Source organism: Equus quagga, chromosome 6, assembly GCF_021613505.1.
Source record: "Equus quagga isolate Etosha38 chromosome 6, UCLA_HA_Equagga_1.0, whole genome shotgun sequence".
NCBI lineage: Eukaryota > Metazoa > Chordata > Mammalia > Perissodactyla > Equidae > Equus > Equus quagga.
The window spans coordinates 89,769,566-89,787,180 of record NC_060272.1 but is presented as its reverse complement, the minus strand read 5'-3'; the positions used below and the strand labels follow the sequence as shown (position 1 = coordinate 89,787,180).

General features: G+C 35.6%; 1 protein-coding gene across 3 annotated transcripts in view; it reads right to left on the bottom strand.

Moving 5' to 3' along the window:
• Positions 1 to 17,615, bottom strand: part of GKAP1 (G kinase anchoring protein 1) — an 87,636-nt gene that overhangs the window by 25,878 nt on the left and 44,143 nt on the right. For 2 of the 3 annotated variants that reach the window (XM_046664345.1, XM_046664344.1), the window contains one exon: positions 2,978 to 3,130. The exons of the other annotated variant lie outside the window; for it this stretch is intronic. In XM_046664345.1, coding sequence (XP_046520301.1) covers positions 2,978 to 3,130 — 153 coding nt within the window. The remainder of the gene's footprint in view (positions 1 to 2,977; positions 3,131 to 17,615) is intronic. 3 annotated transcript variants of the gene reach the window in all.

Genomic DNA, 17,615 nt, shown 5'->3' with positions numbered 1-17,615 from the left:
AATACATATATGAATGACACATCTAAGGTAAAAAGAAAAATAACCCAATATGCAGATTAAGAATGTGAATATTACCAATACTCTAGCATCTCCCATGTGCCTCTCTCCAATCATATCCCTTTCCCTCCTCTCCTGAGGATATCCACTATCATGAATTTTGTGTTTGTCATTCTCTTCCTTTGTTAGTCTTTTACAACATATATATATATCCCTGAACAATATATTAAATTTTCTATTTTTTTAAATTTATATATATGGCATCAAACTATTATCTCGTGACTTGCTTTTTTCATTAAACATTACATTTTTGATGTTCATCCATGTTGCTATGTATAGTTGTAGTTCCTTCATTTCTCCTGTTGATTTTGTTATTACAAACAAGTGAGCTTTAAACATTCTTCTTGAACATGTCTCCAGAGTTTAGGGTAGAATTTCTAGTACAGTCTGTCCATCATCTTCAACTTTAAAAGTTAATGCCAAATTGTTTTCCAAAATGGTTATATCAATTTATACTACCACTAGTAGTATGTTACTGTTGTTCTATATCCTTACCACTACTGAGTATTGTCTGTTTGATTCCTATCACTAGTCTTTACCTTTCTTCAGTTTTCCCTAGGCACTGCAGAGAAATTAATATTACAATATAGAACGTTGTCCTCTGTTCAAATACCTTAAAAAATTCTTTACTATCCACTGGCAAAATCAGAAATCAGGCCTTTAAATCCCCCACAATCCTTTCCAACCTACCTTCCCAAACTTACACTATGCTCCTCTATGAACCTTCTGCCATAAATTGATTTATACTTCACTGCCTCCATTCTTTTACTCATGGCATTCCAGTTTCTTCTCCCCTCAGCTCTGTGTGTTCAAATTCTGCTGTCCTTTAAATTATAATCCAAATCTATTTTCTTCTTAGAATGCCATCTCTGATCGCCATTCCTATGAATTACTATGGCATTTTATCAGTATATCCTTTTTTGGACTTACCACTTTCTACACTGTACAAAAATAATTACCTATTAAATGTGTACTGTGTACAACACACTCTACCAAACATTTTAAATCATAATTGCTAATTTTCCTAGTAACAGTTCATGAAAGGCAGATAATTTCATCCCAATGTAACACAGCTGATAAGCTGCAGAGCTATATTTTGTATTATTAGGTTTGATTTCAAAGACTGTTCTCTTTCTACTATACTGTACTGTCACTTCAGTTTCATTATATCATTAATATTACTTAATCATTTAACTAAACTTACATATACCCAATTTTGTTCTACAAAGGGTTTGAGACCCTAATTATTTGGTGAAGTATATTAATATTCTTCTTCCTATCCAAACATGATCTGAGATGGCTTAAAAAAAGAAGAAGATATGGACCACAAAGGGGAAAACTATAATCGATGAAAAAAGAGGAAGTAAATATACTAACCATAAATATTAACGTGGCTTCCTGGAGTGTACATCAAATTTGACAGTCAAGGCAAGACAAAAAAACATTAAATTTAATTCAATGTCAGAAAGTAAGAAGCTCACTAATATTTCAGAGCACACAAGGATTTCCGACTAATCAGTTGAAAACAGATTTTCACATGGAATAGTGTTATTTATAAACCAATCTTATTTCTGCATTGGAGTAAAAAGTTCTTAAGGGTCTGACTTCTCTCATGTCCTATATAACAAACACAGTAGATGTTTAACTTGTTGAATGACTCAATTTATCAGTCTTAGGAAACAAAGAGGTAACATCCATTGAGGAGAGGAAAAAGATTGGAAACAGGCTTTTAGAATTTGGAATAGCCATTTTAGGAATTTGTCAAAGTCAGAAAGAGATGAATCAAAGAATTGCTAAGTAAAAATAAGGACATGGCAAAAGTTACATAGCACTGATTTTCAGATGAGAACATTAGTACTGTCTTAAAAAATACATTTTCCAGCAATATCTGGCAGCCCAGGAATTAAATTAGAATAGAGAAGGTAAACAATACTGTGAGAGTCAATGCTGTGTACTGGCAAGAAGGGAATAAAAGAAAATCAAGGAAGTAAAGGGAAAGAGTTCATGGGGACATTACTTAAATTACTACAAGTTTTGGGCTGGGAGAACAGGTTCATAGTTTAAGAGGAAATAAGGTAGAAGACTAGTGGTTGTGGTAAGAAAAATAAATGCAGACTTACAAGTATCTACATGATGAGATACTTTCTTTTTTTAATAATATTTTTTAAATGTGAATACCACTCTTGGCTCATGGGCCTTACAAAAACAGACCTCTGACCAGATGTGATTCATGGGCTATAGTTTGCAACCTGAGTCTATAGAATAAAATTCTAACTTCTTAGTTTCACAGAAAAAGATCTTTATAATCTAAATCCAATCTATTTCCCTAGTCGTGTCATCCCATACTCACTTAACTCTACACTGCTTAGATATAGAATTTCTCAGTTTCCTGAAAACAGTCTAAGGCCTTTCACAGCTCTGGACCTTTGTTCTTGCAGTTCCCTTAGACTACAAAGTCTTTCTCCATTTCTCAGCTTACACAGTTATTAATGATTCAAAATCCATCCCAGATGTCCCTTCTTTATACACCCTTCACAATGTATCCAAGGAGAGAACTATTGCCTTTTCTATTTAAAACCTCTCTTTTTATTATTTCTATTTCTTTTAAAGCCTTCATTGTGTTGAATGATATTCTCTTTAGGGTCTACCTTAAGGTCTTATCCATCTTGGTAGTCCCACTCCCCTACACTGGTGCCTAATGGTATCTAGTATATAGCACATGCTCAATAAACATTCATCAATGAATGAAGTACCTCATACTTCTCAATATAAACATCTACGCATGATAATGACTAAGATAATATCCTAAAACTGTAACTTTATGCAGTCACAATTGGATTCCACTGCTTATGTCTCTTAAAAAAGAAAAACTGCATTTTAATCTCACTGTGATTTTAAGAGAATTTTCTATTTTACATGCCTGGTTGTGTTCATGAGCTGTGCAATTATCTGTTCCATTATATTCTGTAAGCTGTTCTCTTCTTTTTTCTCTAATAAGAATTTTATGAACATCATCTTCCAGTCTATTGAAGAATCCTCCATCATGTGATAAAGTCTGAGAAGAACTCAATTCCTGTCAAAAATGAATTAGATTTACTATCATTCAACACAAAAGCGTATCCATTTAATACACTTAGCCACTAGAAGGATAGAGAATGAAAGAAAAGTGATAACTAAGAGACAACTAAGAGACAATCAACCATCTGATTCTCCTCTATCTCCAGAAGATAAACAGTAGAGATACATTTGTAAATGTTCTTTTCTTACTTATTCATATTGAGTTGGGTATTGATTTAAAAAAAGAATTTTTATCCACATACCAATTAACCCATTTAATGTGCACAATTCATTGGTTTTTAATATATTCACTACCTTATACAACCATAACCACAGTCAATTTTATAACACCTTCATCACCCTAAAAATAAGCTCTAAACCTATTAGCAGTCATTCCCCATTTCCTCCTAATACCTCCCCTCAGTGGTCCTCTGAACATCATTAGTCTACTTTCTGTCTGTATAGATTTGCCTATTCTGGACATTTGATATAAATGGAGTAGGTGGTCTTTTACAACTGGCTTCTTTCACTTAGCAAAATGTTTTCAAGGTTCACCCATATTATTGCATTTCTTAGTACTTCATTCCTATTGCCATGTAGTATCTCATTGATGAATATACCACATTTTATTTTTCCATTCATCAGTTGATGGACATTTCAGTTGTTTCTACTTTTTGGCTATTATGAGTAATGCTGTTATAAACATTCATGCACAAGTCTTTGTGTGGACGTGTTTTCAATTCTCTCGGGTAATTGCTGGGATATATGATAAACTCCATTTTTAACCTTTTGAAGAATTGCCAGATAGTTTTCCAAAACAGTCATACCATTTTAAATCCCATCAGCAGTGTATGAGGGTTCTCATTTCTCCATATTCTCAACATTTGTTATTATTTGTCTTTCTTGATTACAGCCACCCTAGTGGGTGTGAAGTGGTATCTCATTGTGGTTTTGAGTTGTATTTCCCTGATAGTTAATAGTGCTGAGCATCTTTTCATGTGTTTATTGGACACTTATGTATCTATTTGGAAAAACGTCTACTCGGATCCTTTGCCTACTTTTTAACATTGGGTTCATTTTTTAAAAATTTTTGAGTTGTAAGAGTTCTTTATATATTCTAGATACAAATCTCGTCACATATATGATTTGCAAATATTTTCTCCCATTCTGTGGGCGGTCTTGTCACATTCTTGACGGTACCCTTTGTATCAAAAAAGTTTTAAATTTTGACAAAGTCCAATTTATCCAAGAAAGCATGGCCTAACTCAAGGTCATTAAGATTTACTCCAGCATTGTCGTCTAAGAGTTTTATAGTTTAGCTTTTACATTCAGGTTTGGAATCCATTTTGAGTTGTTTTTTGTATATGGTGTGAAGACAGGGTTCTAAATTCATTCTTTTGCATGTGGATATCCAGCACCATTTGTTGAGATTATTCTTTCTCTATTGAATTGTCTTGGCATCCTTGTCCAAAATCAACTGACCATAAATTTAAGGGCTTCTTTCTGGATTCTTAGTCTCATTCTGTCAAACTATATGTCTACCCTTATGCCAGTACCAAACTAACTTGATTACTGTAGCTCTGAATTGCTTGATCTTTTACATTACATTTAAAAATAATTTTTACATAAATTCTACACACTAATGATAAACAGGTAAGATTTTTATCACAACCCACTCCATGATGAAAATTAGGTATTTAATGTCTTCCAAGAAAAGGAGTATTTCCTCTCCAACTTCCTGTTGTGAAGACAGAGACTGACGCAAATGTTTCTCTCACTCTCACTGGTTTCACCTACGTCCCACATTCCTGCACTACAATACTCTCAATTTTACCCATTTCAATTGTATTTGTAAGCAAGTGACCCAATAGTTCAATAACTGTTATCCTTTCCCTTTCACATTATCTTAGAAAGTAAAGTGTTTGAAAGAAAAAAATTGTATATCAGTGCTTAATAAATACACAAATGACATTAACAATGTTCATACAACACTTCATATTTTGAAAAGCCCTTATATAAACATTGCTTTATTTGAATCTTATTAACACCATAAGAGGCTGATAGAGCAAGAATTATTTCTGCAGAAGTAATCATGGCCTCAGGAAAATTAACTTTCCCATGAGTCATTCTATTGCCAAGTGGTACAGATATAACTCTGAGTCTACTGCTTCATAAAATACTTCCAAAGTACATTCTGGTAAGATTTCATTTTAAAGCAATAAATACAACAATGCTTAAAACACTGCTGAGCTTCTATGGCAAGAGTAGTGTGATGATAACAACTAATTTGCCCCTGGATTTAACTTCAATAAAGACTGCAGTTCCATCCAGTGACCTCTGTTTTTGATAAATTCTACCATTACCAGCACACCTATCCCAAAGGGTACTCTGTACTCTTGAGTATTTTTTAGTGAGGCACAAAATTTATTTTTAATCTAAGGATCGAATTTTTCAAAAGATACCTTGATAACAAACAACAGGGAAAAGAAGCTAAAATAAATCAACCACAACCACTCCTGCCACGCACACCAACAGAAAAAAGACAAAAATACGGCAAATGTAAGAACACAGTTTCTTTACTAAGTCTAGCCAATTCAATTTCAATTTAACTCAAATTTTAAACGCCTATTATGTGTCAAGCCTATAATGAATAAGACAGTATAGTGTTTGTGTAAGTACACCCCTATATAGATCAATGGAACAGAACTGAGAGTCTAAACATAAGCCTTCATATTTAGGGTCAATTCATTTTTTTAAAAAGGAGTCAAGGTACTTCATTAAGGAAAAAAAGCTTGTTTTCAATAAATGGTGTTGGGACAAATGGATACACACACACCAAAAGGTGAATTTTGACTCTTTCTTCATACTGTACCAAAAAAAAAGTAAAAAATGGATCAAAGAGAGGATTCTTGGAAGATGGTGGAGCACGAAGCACCAGGAATCTGTCTCCCCACCTAGACAACAACTGCACTGGTGGGATCTGTCTGATGTAATTATTTTGGAACTCTAGAGTCTGTTGAGGCTTGCAACTTCCAGGGGAAGACTTTGAAGATAAATTGCAGTTAATTTCAGTCAATTTCAGCTCTTAGCACAGGAGTAGCTACCCATTCCCCACCCTCAGTCAAGTAGCAGGCAGCTGTGCACGTGTTCCTAGAGCAGCTTGCCAGAGCTACGGCAGGTAAAAAGGACCCTGTCCTCCAAATATTGGGGATCTGTGCTCTGATCACTGATTGCTGCTTCTGATCATAGAGGTGCAAACAAAGAGACACAGAGGCAGGCAGCTGTTGTTCTTGCACCTGCCCCCCACTGTTTCAAGCCCCTCCCTCTACGAATGAAATGACTTCCAGCAGATTTAAAGGGCTGGCACCTTCTCCACAGCCCCTTCATTTTTTGCTTTCCCCCTTTCAGGATCCACTCATTAAAAGCTAGGACATTAAAAAACAACTGCCTTCAGGGGAAAATTAGAAACTGACTGAGTATGCCAAAGGGAAGGCTCAGAAAAGACCTAAGATGACATTAAGGTTACACCTCAGGCTGATCTTCAGTACAGAGACAGCTTACAATAACAAAAAAAACAAAACCAATAATAAAAAACAGCAACCTCCAATAAAGGAGAATCTGATTTCCAGAGTTACCATGTTATTAGATTCAAATGTCTAGTGTTCAACAAAAAAATCACAAGGCATAAAAAGAAGCAAGAAAGTATGGCCCAATGAAAGGAAATAAATAGAAACTATCCCTGAAAAAGACTTTATGGCAGTTATATTAGACAAAAACTTTAAAACAACTATCTTAAAGATGCTCAAAGAACTAAAAGACGACAGGGGGAAAATCAAGAAAATGATGCATGAATAAAATGGAAATATCAATATAGACAGAAAACCTACAAAGAAACCAAAAAGAAATCCTGGGGCTGAAAAGTTCCCTAGAGAGATTCAAAGGCAGGTTTGAGCAGGCAGAACAAAGAATAAGTGAAATTCAAGATAGGACAATGGAAATTATCTAGGCCTACAAACAGAGAAAAAGATTGAAGAAAAGAAAACAGAGCCTAAGGGACCTGTGTGATACCATCAACAGGACCAACAAACACATTGTGGGAATCCCAGAAGGAGAAGAGAGAGAGAAAGAGGCAGAGAGAATATGTGAAGAAATAATGGCTGAAAACTTGCCAAATTTGATGAGAGATATGAATATAAACATCCAAGAAGCTTAATGAACTCCAAGCAAGATGAACTCAAAGAGACCCACATCAAGACACATTATAACCAAGCTTTCAAAAGACAAAAAGAGAATCTAAAAAGTAGCAAGAAAAAGCAAATCATCACATACACATGATCTTCAATAAGATTATGAGCAGATTTCTCATCAGAAACGTTGGAGGCCAGAAGACAGTGAGCTGATATATTCAAAGTGCTAAGAGAAAAAACTTTAAGAATCCCATACACGGAATCCTGTATGTCCTTCAAAAGTGAAGGAGAGGAAGAGTCAGGATCAAGATGGTGGAGTGGGAAGATCCTGGGCTTGCCCCCTCCCATGGACTCACCAAAACTACACCTATATAGAACAACTATCACAAAGAACAATCTGAAGACTAGCAGAAAAGATTTCCACAACTAAAAATACAAATAAAAAGCCACATTGAGAGGGATAGGAGGAGTGGAGAGACAGTCTGGTTAGGACCCACGCATCAGCACAGTGACCCACATGTGGGAGGGCTATCACAGTCATGGAGGTCCTCCCAAAGGAGCAAGGGATCTGAACCCCACACTGGGCTCCCTAGCCCAGGGAACTTGTACTGAGAAGATGAGCCCCCATAACATTTGGTTTTGAAAACCAGAAAAGATTATGTCCAGGAGAGCCAGAGGGCTGTAGGGAACTGTGACTCTGCTTTTAAAGGGAGCACATAAAAATTCACTTGCTCTGAGTCCCAGAACATAAGCAGCACTTTGATAAAGTGACCAGAAATCAGGCAAGGAAAAGGTTACTGAAAATCTGATCCATAACTCAACATAGCCCGTCAAATGTTTTCCAGACAAGGAGAAAACTAAATCTGCTGTTTTTTCAGAAGTTGATGTCCTCATTCTTGCAGATGTTGCCATCCTACAGTGAAACTTACACAGGTGCGGCAGGACCCCTGCAAATTGCTCCAGCCCTAAGTGTCCAAAAGTTACCATGGACATGTCATGTAATGGCATGTTACATTGAACTCATTATGTAACAGTGCCTTGAACTTGTTACGTAATGGCCTACACAAGTGCCCTGATTAGGCCCAGCTGTTACAAAGTTGTAACATATCCTCTGCACTATGGAGTATTAAATCTCTGCTGGCACTAAACGGGGACAGGCACTGCTTTGGGAGCTAACCCCGTTGCTCTCCATTGCTTGTGCAAGCAATAAACCTTTTTCTTCACCCTCTTCACCCTTGGTTGTGTTTTTCAGCTCCACACTCATGAAGAGATGGACCCACTGAATTCAGTTATACTGGGTATTACTAATTTTAGGGCATGTGCTGGAGGAGCAGGGATCTGTTGCAACTTTCTCCAGGGATAGAGGTGCTGATGGGTGCCATTTTTTTTTGCTCACCTTCTACCTCAATGGCCTGGTGCTGGTGGGTGTCATTTCTGACTCTCTCCATCTACTTACTAGCACCGCTTTCCCCACTCTTGCATTCCTCTACATACCTGCCCAGACAGTGCTCCTCCAAAGTGGCTCCTTGCCCCACACACCTAGCAGGCAGCCTCAGCCAGCAACAGAGCCCCTCCAAAGTGGCCCTCTGCCCCAGGGTCTGGTACCGCACATTAGAGTATCCACAAGAGTCACAGCTGGGTCTCACAGCCAGCCACACCTGAGGCCTGCTCTGCCCACCAGTGTGCCCACAGCTGTTGCAGTCAGGCCTTGCAGCCAGCTGCACCAGGGGCCAGCCCCGCATACCACAGCAATAACAGCCCAGACACCACAGGAGGGTGCATGCAGTCCACACAGGGGACACCCTGAAGCACCTGACTCTGGTAACCAGGGCAGACCACACTACTGGGCCCCATGGGATGTCTTCTACATAATGCCACTCCTGCAAGACCAGAGACATAGCTGATCTACTTATTACACAGAAACAAATGCTGAAAGTTAGGCAAAATGAGGAGACAAATATGTTCCAAACAAAAGATCAAGATGAAACCTCAGAAAAAGAACCAAATGAAACAGAGATAAGCACTCTAACAGATAAAGAATTCAAAGTAATGATCACAAAGATACTCAGGAGAAGAACGGAGCAACACAGTGAGAACTTCAACAAAGAGACAGAAAACATAAAAAGGAACCAATGACAGTTAAGAATACAACAACTGAAATGAAAAATACACTAGAGGGAATCAACAGATTAGATGATGAAGAAGAATGGATCAGCAATCTGGAAGAAAGGGTAGTGAAAATCACCCAACTGGAACAGCAAAAAAGAAAAAATGCATAGTTTAAGGTACCTATGGGACAACATCAAGCATACTAACATTTGCTTTATAGGGGTCCCAGAAGAAGAGAGAGAGAGGGAAAGAAAAACTATTTCAAGAAATAATGGCTGAAAACTTCCTTAACCTGGTGAAGGAAACAGACATCCAAGTTCAGCAAGCACAGAGGGTAACAAACAAGATGAACCCAAAGAGGCCCACACCAAGACACATTATAATTAAAATGTCAAAAGTTATAGAGGGAGAATCTTAAAACCAGCAAGCGAAAAACAACTAGCCATAGACAAGGGAACCCTCATAAGACTCCCCTGACTTTTCAGCAGAAACTTTACAGGCCAGAAGGGAGTGGCATGACACATTCAAAGTGAATTCAACATCCATTTATGATAAAAACTCTCAACAAAGTGAGTATAGAGGGAACACATCTCAATATAATAAAGGTCATATATGATAAACCCACAGCTAACATCATACTCAATCATGAAAAACTGAAAGCATTTCCTCTAAGATCAGGAAGAAGACAAAGATGCCCGCTCTCACTTTTATTTAACATAGTACTGGAAGCTCCAGGCACAGCAATCAGACAAGAAAAAGAAATAAAAAGTCTCCAAATTGAAAAAGAAGTAAAACTGTCACTGTTTGCAGACAACATGATACTATATATAGAAAACCCTGAATACTTCACCAAAAAACTATTAGAACTAATAAATGAATCTGATAGTTATATGATATGAAATTAATATACAGAAATCTATTGCATTTATATACACTAAAAAGGATCCATTAGAAAGAGAAATTAAGAAAAAAATCCCATTTACAATTGCATCAAAAAGAATAAAATACCTAGGAACAAATTTAACCAAGGAGTTGAAAGACCTATACTCTGAAAACTCTAAGACATTGATGAAAGAAATTCAAGATAACACAAATAAATGGAAAGATATATTGTGCTCATGGACTGGAAGAATTAATATTATTAAAATATCTAGAGTATGCAAAGCAATCTACAGATTCAATGCAATACCTATCAAAATACCAATGGCATTTTTAACAGAACTAGAACATATAATCCTAAAATTTGTACAGAACCACAAAAGACCTGGAATAGCCAAATTGATCTGTAGAAAGAACAAAACTAGAGATATCACACTCCCTATTTCAAACTATACTACAAAGCTATAGTAATCAAAACAGTATAGTACTGGCACAAAAACAGACACACAGATCAATGGAACAGAATAGAGCAAGCCCAGAAATAAACCCATGCTTATACAGTCAATTAATCTATGACAAAAGAGGCAAGAATACACAATGAGGAAAAGACAGTCTCTTCAATAAATGGAGTTGGGAAAACTGGACAGCTACTGGACTGCAAAGGAACGAAACTGGACTACTTTCGTACACCATAGACAAAAATAAATTCAAAATGGATTAAAGACTTAAATGTAAGACCTGAAACTATAAAACTCCTAGAAGAAAGCATAGGCAGTAAACTCTTTTTTACTAACAGTGGTTTATAACATTATACAGATTTCAGATGTACATCATTATATTTCAACTTCTGTATACACTATACTGTGTTCACCACCAAAATTCTACTTTCCATGCATTACTGTACAAATGTCCCTCCCTACTCTTTTCACCCTCCCCCTGCCCCCTTTTTCCTCTGAGAACCACCAATCCATTCTCTGTATCTATGAGTTTATTATTTTCCACATATGAGTGAAATCATACAGAATTTGTCTTTGCCTTATTTTGCTTACCACAATACCCTCAAGGTCCATCCATGTTGTTGCAAATGGTAAGATTTCATCGTTTTTATGGCTGAGTAGTATTTCATTGTGTATTTATACCACATCTTCTTTATTCACTCTTGTGTCAATGGGCACTTAGCCTGTTTTCACATTTTGGCTATTTGTAAATAATGCCGCAATGAACATATCTTTTCAAATTAGTGTTTTAATATTCCTTGGATAAATACCCAGAAGCGGAATAGCTGGATCATATGTCAGTTCTGTTTTTAATTTTTTGAGGAACCTCCATACTGTTTTCCATAGTGGCTGCACCAATTTACATTCCCACCAGCAGTGTATGAGGATTCCCTTTTCTCCACATCCTCCAATGCTTGTTATTTCTTGTCTTTTTATGTAATAGCCATTCTGATGGGTGTGAGGTGATATCTCATTGTGGTTTTGACTTGCATTTCCCTGATGATTAGTGATGTTGAGCATCTTTTCATGTGCCTATTGGCCACCTGTATATTTTCTTTGGAAAAATGTCTCTTCAGGTCCTCTGCCCATTTTGTAATTGGGTTGTTTGCTTTTGTCGTTGTTGAGTTGTATAAGTTCTTTATATATTTTGGATATTAACCCCTTACTGGTGTATGATTTGCAAATATCTTTTCCCAATTGGTAGATTATCTTTTCATTTTGTTGATGGTTTCCTTTTGAATAAACTCTTTGACATTGGTCTTAGCAATATTTTTTTTAATCTGTCTCCTCAGGCAAGGGCAACAAAAGCAAAAATAAACAAAGAGGACTATATCACACTAAAAAGCTTTTGCACAAGAAGAAAACCATCAATAAAACAAAAAGGAGACCTACTGAATGGGAGAACATATCTGCAAATGAAATATGCCATCAGGTGTTAATATTCAAAATATATATAAAAACTCATACAATTCAATATTAAAAAAAAAACCAACACTCCAATTCAAAGATGGGAGGAGGACCTGAACAGACATTTTTCTGAAGAAGATATACAGATGGCCAATGGACACATGAAAAGATGTTCAACATCACTAATCACCAGGGAAATGCAAATCAAAACCACAGTGAGATATCACTTTAGACCTGTCAGAATGGCTATCATCAAAAAGACAATATATAACAAGCATTGGCAAGGATGTGGAGAAAAGGTAACACCAGTGTACTGTTGATGGGAATGTAAACTGCTGCAGCCACTATGGAAAAAAGTATGAAGGTTCCTCAAAAAATCAAAAATAGAGCTACCATACAATAGCAATTCCACTTCTGAGTAGTTACCTGAAAAAAAACAAAAACACCAATTCAAAAAGATAGACACACTCCTATGTTAAGTGCAGCATTATTTACAACAGCCAAGATATGGAAGCAACCTAAGTGTCCACTGGTAGATCAATGGATAAAGATGTAGTGTATATATATATACATATATATAAAGGAATATATATATATAAAGGAATATTACTCAGCCATAAAAAGGAATGGAATCTAGCCATTTGTGACAACATAGATGGACCTGGAGGGTATTACGTTAAGTGAAATAAGTCAGGCAGACAAAGACAAACATCCTATGATTTCATTTATATGTGAAATCTAAAAAACAAAATAAAACTAAACAGACTTATAGATATAGAGAACAAATTAGTGGTTGCCAGTGGGGTGATGTGGGGGTTGTGGCAAAATAGGTAAAGGGTCTTAAGAAGTACAAACAAATTTAAAATAAATAAGTCACAAAGATGTAATATACAGCATAGGGAATACAGTCAATAATATTGCAATAACTTTGTATCATGACAGATGGTTACTAAACTTATGGTGGTGATCATTTTGTAATGAACATAAATCTTGAATCACTATGTTGTATATCTGAAATGAACACAATATTGTATGTCAACTATACGACACTTAAAAAAATAAGTGAGGGAGAAATCAAGACATTCCCAGATACACAAAAGCTGGAGTTTGTGACCACTAGACCTGCCCTCCAAAAAATGCTCAAGGGAGTCCTGGCAAGGTGAAATGAAAAGACATTAGACAGTAACTCAAAGCCATAAGGAGGAACAAAGATCTCAAAAAAGTAAATACAAGAGCAATTATAAAAGCTAGTATTATTGTAACAATGGTATGCAACAAACTGTACTTTTTGTTTATACATGATTTAACAAACAAACATGTTTAAACAAACAAACAAAAATTACTAGTATAAAAGCTAGCATTACAAAGCTTTGGTTTGTAACTCCAAACCTTGTTTTCTACATAATTTGAGAGACTAATGTATTTAAAATAATTATTAGTTTATGTTTGGGGGCACAGCGTAGTAAGATGTAATTCTGTAACATCAGCAACTGAAAGGGGTGGGGACAGCTGTAAAGGAGCAGAGTTTTTGTATGTTATTGAAGATAAGCTGCTATAAATTCAAATTAGTGCTATAACTTTAGGATGTTAAATGTAATCCCCATGGTAACCACAAAGAAAATAGCTATAGAATATAAACAAAAGGAAAGGAATTTAAACACTTCACTACAAAAAATCAACTAAACACAAAAGAAGACAGTACTATAGGAAATGAGGCACAAAAAAGCTCTAAGGCATACAGAAAACAAACAGCACAATGACAGGAGTAAGTCCTTCCTTATCAGTATTTACTTTAACTATAAATGGATTAAACTCTCCAATCAAAAGACAAAGATTGGTAGGATGGATAAAAATACATGATTCAACTACATGCCCTACAAGATACTTACGTGAGACCCAAAGACATAAATAGGTTGAAAGTGAAGGGAGAGAAAAAGATATTGCATGCAAATAGTAACCAAAAAGACAGCCACAGTAACTATACTAATATCAGTAAAAAAGAAAAAAAACCCTTTAAATCAAAAAAGGTAACAAGAAGACAGAGAAGGACATTATATTTTAAGAAAAGGTTTAATACAGCAAGAAAATGTAACAATTATAAACATTTACACACCTAATGACAGACCATAAAAATATATGAAACAAAAACTGACAGAATTGAAGGGAGAAATAGACAGTTCTACAATAACAGCTGGAAACTTCTATGCAGAATAATGAACACTCTATTCATAATAATGAATAGAACAACCAGACAAAGATAAGTAAGGAAACAGAGGATTTAAATAACACAATAAACAAACAGGATCTAACAGACATATACAGAACACTCTACTCAACAATAACAACATGCACATTCTTCTCAAGAGCACATGGGACATTTTCCAGGATAGACTGTATGTTAGGCATATAAAGAGAAATAAAGTCTCAATAGATTTTAAAAGATAGATATCATACAAAGTATCTTCTCTAACTACAATGGGATAAAGTTAGAAATCAGTAACACAAAGAAAACTGGAAAATTCACAAAATTGTGGAAATTAAACAAACAGTTGTAAACAACCAATGGATCAAAGAAGAAATCACAAGGGAAATTAGAAAACACCTAGATATAAATGAAAATGAAAACATAAACATACCAAACACTTATGAGACGCAGCAAAAATGGTGCAAAGGAGGAAGTTAATAGTTCTACACATTTACCTTAGAAAAACAAGAAAGATCTGAAATCAACAACTTAAGTTTGCAACTTTTAAGAACTAGAAAAAGAAGAACAAACTAAATCCAATGCTAGCAGAAGGAAGGAAACAATAAAGATTAGATATAAACAAAATAGAGAACAGGAAAAAACCTATGAAACCAAAAGTTAGTTCTTTGAAAAGATCAACAAAGTTGACAAACCATTAGCTGGATAGACTAATGATTCTACAGAACTTAGAAGGACTATAAATAATTGTATGCCAAAAAAACTGGAGAACCTAGATGAAATGGACAGAGCCCTTGAAATACAAAACCTACCAAGACTAAGTCACAAATAACAGGAAATCTGAACAGACATAACTAGTAAGGAGATGGAATCAGGAATCACAAATTTCCCCAAATATGGACCTGATGGCTTTACTGGTTAATTCTACCAAACATTTAAAGAAGAGCTAATACTAATCCTTCTCAAACTTTTCCAAAAAATTGAAAATGGAACTCTTCCTAACTCATTCTATGAAGCCAACGTAATGCTGATACTCAAGTGAGACAAAGACACTACAAGAAAAGAAGATTACAAGACTACAAGAAAAGAAGATGTAAATGGGATTTTTTTCTTAATTTCTCTTTCTAATGGATCCTTTTTAGTGTATATAAATGGATATTTTTGCCATTCTAACAGGTGTAAGGTGATATCTTAGTGTAGTTTTGATTTGCATTTCCCTGATGATTAGTGATGATGAGCATCTTTCCATGTGTCTATTGGACATTTGTATATCTTCTTTGGAGAAATGTTTGTTCAAGTCCTTTTCCCATTTTTGAATTGGGTGTTTCTTTGTTACTGAGTTTTAGGAGTTCTCTATATGTTCTGGATATTAATCTCTTATCCAGTGTATGATTTGCAAATATTTTCCCCCATTCTGTGGCTTGACTTGGTCATGTTGTATAATCCTTTAAATTTGAATTCTCTTTGCCAGAATTTTGCTGAGGATTTTGCAGTAATGTTCTTAAAGTTAATCTCCATAATATATAAAGAACTCACACAGCTCAACAACAAAAAATCAAACAACCCAATCCAAAAATGGGCAGGGGACGTGAACAGACATTTCTCCAAAGAAGATATACAGATGTCCAATAGACACATGGAAAGATGCTCATCATCACTAATCATCAGGGAAATGCAAATCAAAACTACACTAAGATATCACCTTACACCTGTTAGAATGGCAAAAATATCCAAAACCAAGAGTGACAATGTTGGAGAGGTTGTGGAGAAAAGGGAACCCTCATACACTGTTGGTGGGAATGCAAACTAGTGCAGCCACTATGGAAAACACTATGGAGATTTCTCAAAAAGTTAAAAATAGAAATACCATATGACCCAGCCATCCCACTACTGGGTATCTATCCTAAGAACCTGAAATCAGCAATTACAAAAGTCCCATGCACCCCTATGTTCATCGCAGCATTATTTACAATAGCCAAGATGTGGAACCAACCTAAGTGCCCATCAACTGATGATTGGATAAAGAAGATATGGTATATATGTACAATGGAATACTACTCAGCCATAAAAAAGGACAAAATCATCCCATTCACAACAACATGGATGGACCTTGAGGGTATTATCTTGAGTGAAATAAGCCCAACAGAGAAAGACGAACTCTGTATGACTCCACTCATAGGGGGAAGCTAACATATAGACAAAGAGAATTGATCAGTGGTTACCAGGGGAAAGGGGGTATGGGGGAGGGCACAAAGGGTAAAGTGGTGTACCTACAACATGACTAACAATAATGTACAACTGAAATTTCACAAGGTTGTAAACTATCATAATCTTAATAAAAATTTAAAAAATTAAAAAATAAAGTCAATGACAAAGAAAAAATATTACGGGCAGCAAGAGAGAGGAAAATAACCTACAAAGGAACTCCCATTGAGCTTTCAGCAGATTTCTCAGCAGAAACTTTACAGGTCAGGACAGAGTGGAATGATAAAATTCAAAATATTGAAAGACAAAAACTATCAGCCAATAATACTCTATCCAGCGAAATTATCCTTCAGATATGATGGAGAAATAAAAGCTTTCCCAGATAAGCAAAAGCTGAGGCAGTACATCACCACTAGACCTGCCTTACAAAAAATGAGGAAGGAAGCCCTTCTATATGAAACAAAAAGGCAAAGGTTTACAAAGCTTGGAGCAAGGAGATAAATATATAGACAAAATAAAAAACTGCAGCTTTATATCAGAACAGGTTAGCAAACAATTATAAAAGATAAAAGGGAAAGAAAGCATCAAAAATAACTATAAACACTTCAATTTGGTCACAAATTGACAACACAAAAAATGATTTGTGACAACAAAAACATAGAAGGGATGGAACCTGCTTAGGTTAATGGAGATAAGGGGCTATCAAAAAATGGACTATCTCATCTATGAATCTTTTATACAAACCTCATGGTAACCACAAAACAAAAAATCAGAGCAGAGTCACAAATCACAGATAAAGAGAAAACCACCAAACTAACATGACAGAAATACAAGGGAAAAGAAACAATGGAAATATAGAACAACTTGAAAACCAAAGATAAAATGGAAGTATTAAGCCCTCAAATATCAATAATCACTCAATGTAAATGGATTGAATTCACTAATCAAAAGACACAGAATGGCTGGATGAATTAAAAAACAAGACCCAACAATATGCTGCCTCTAGGAAACGCA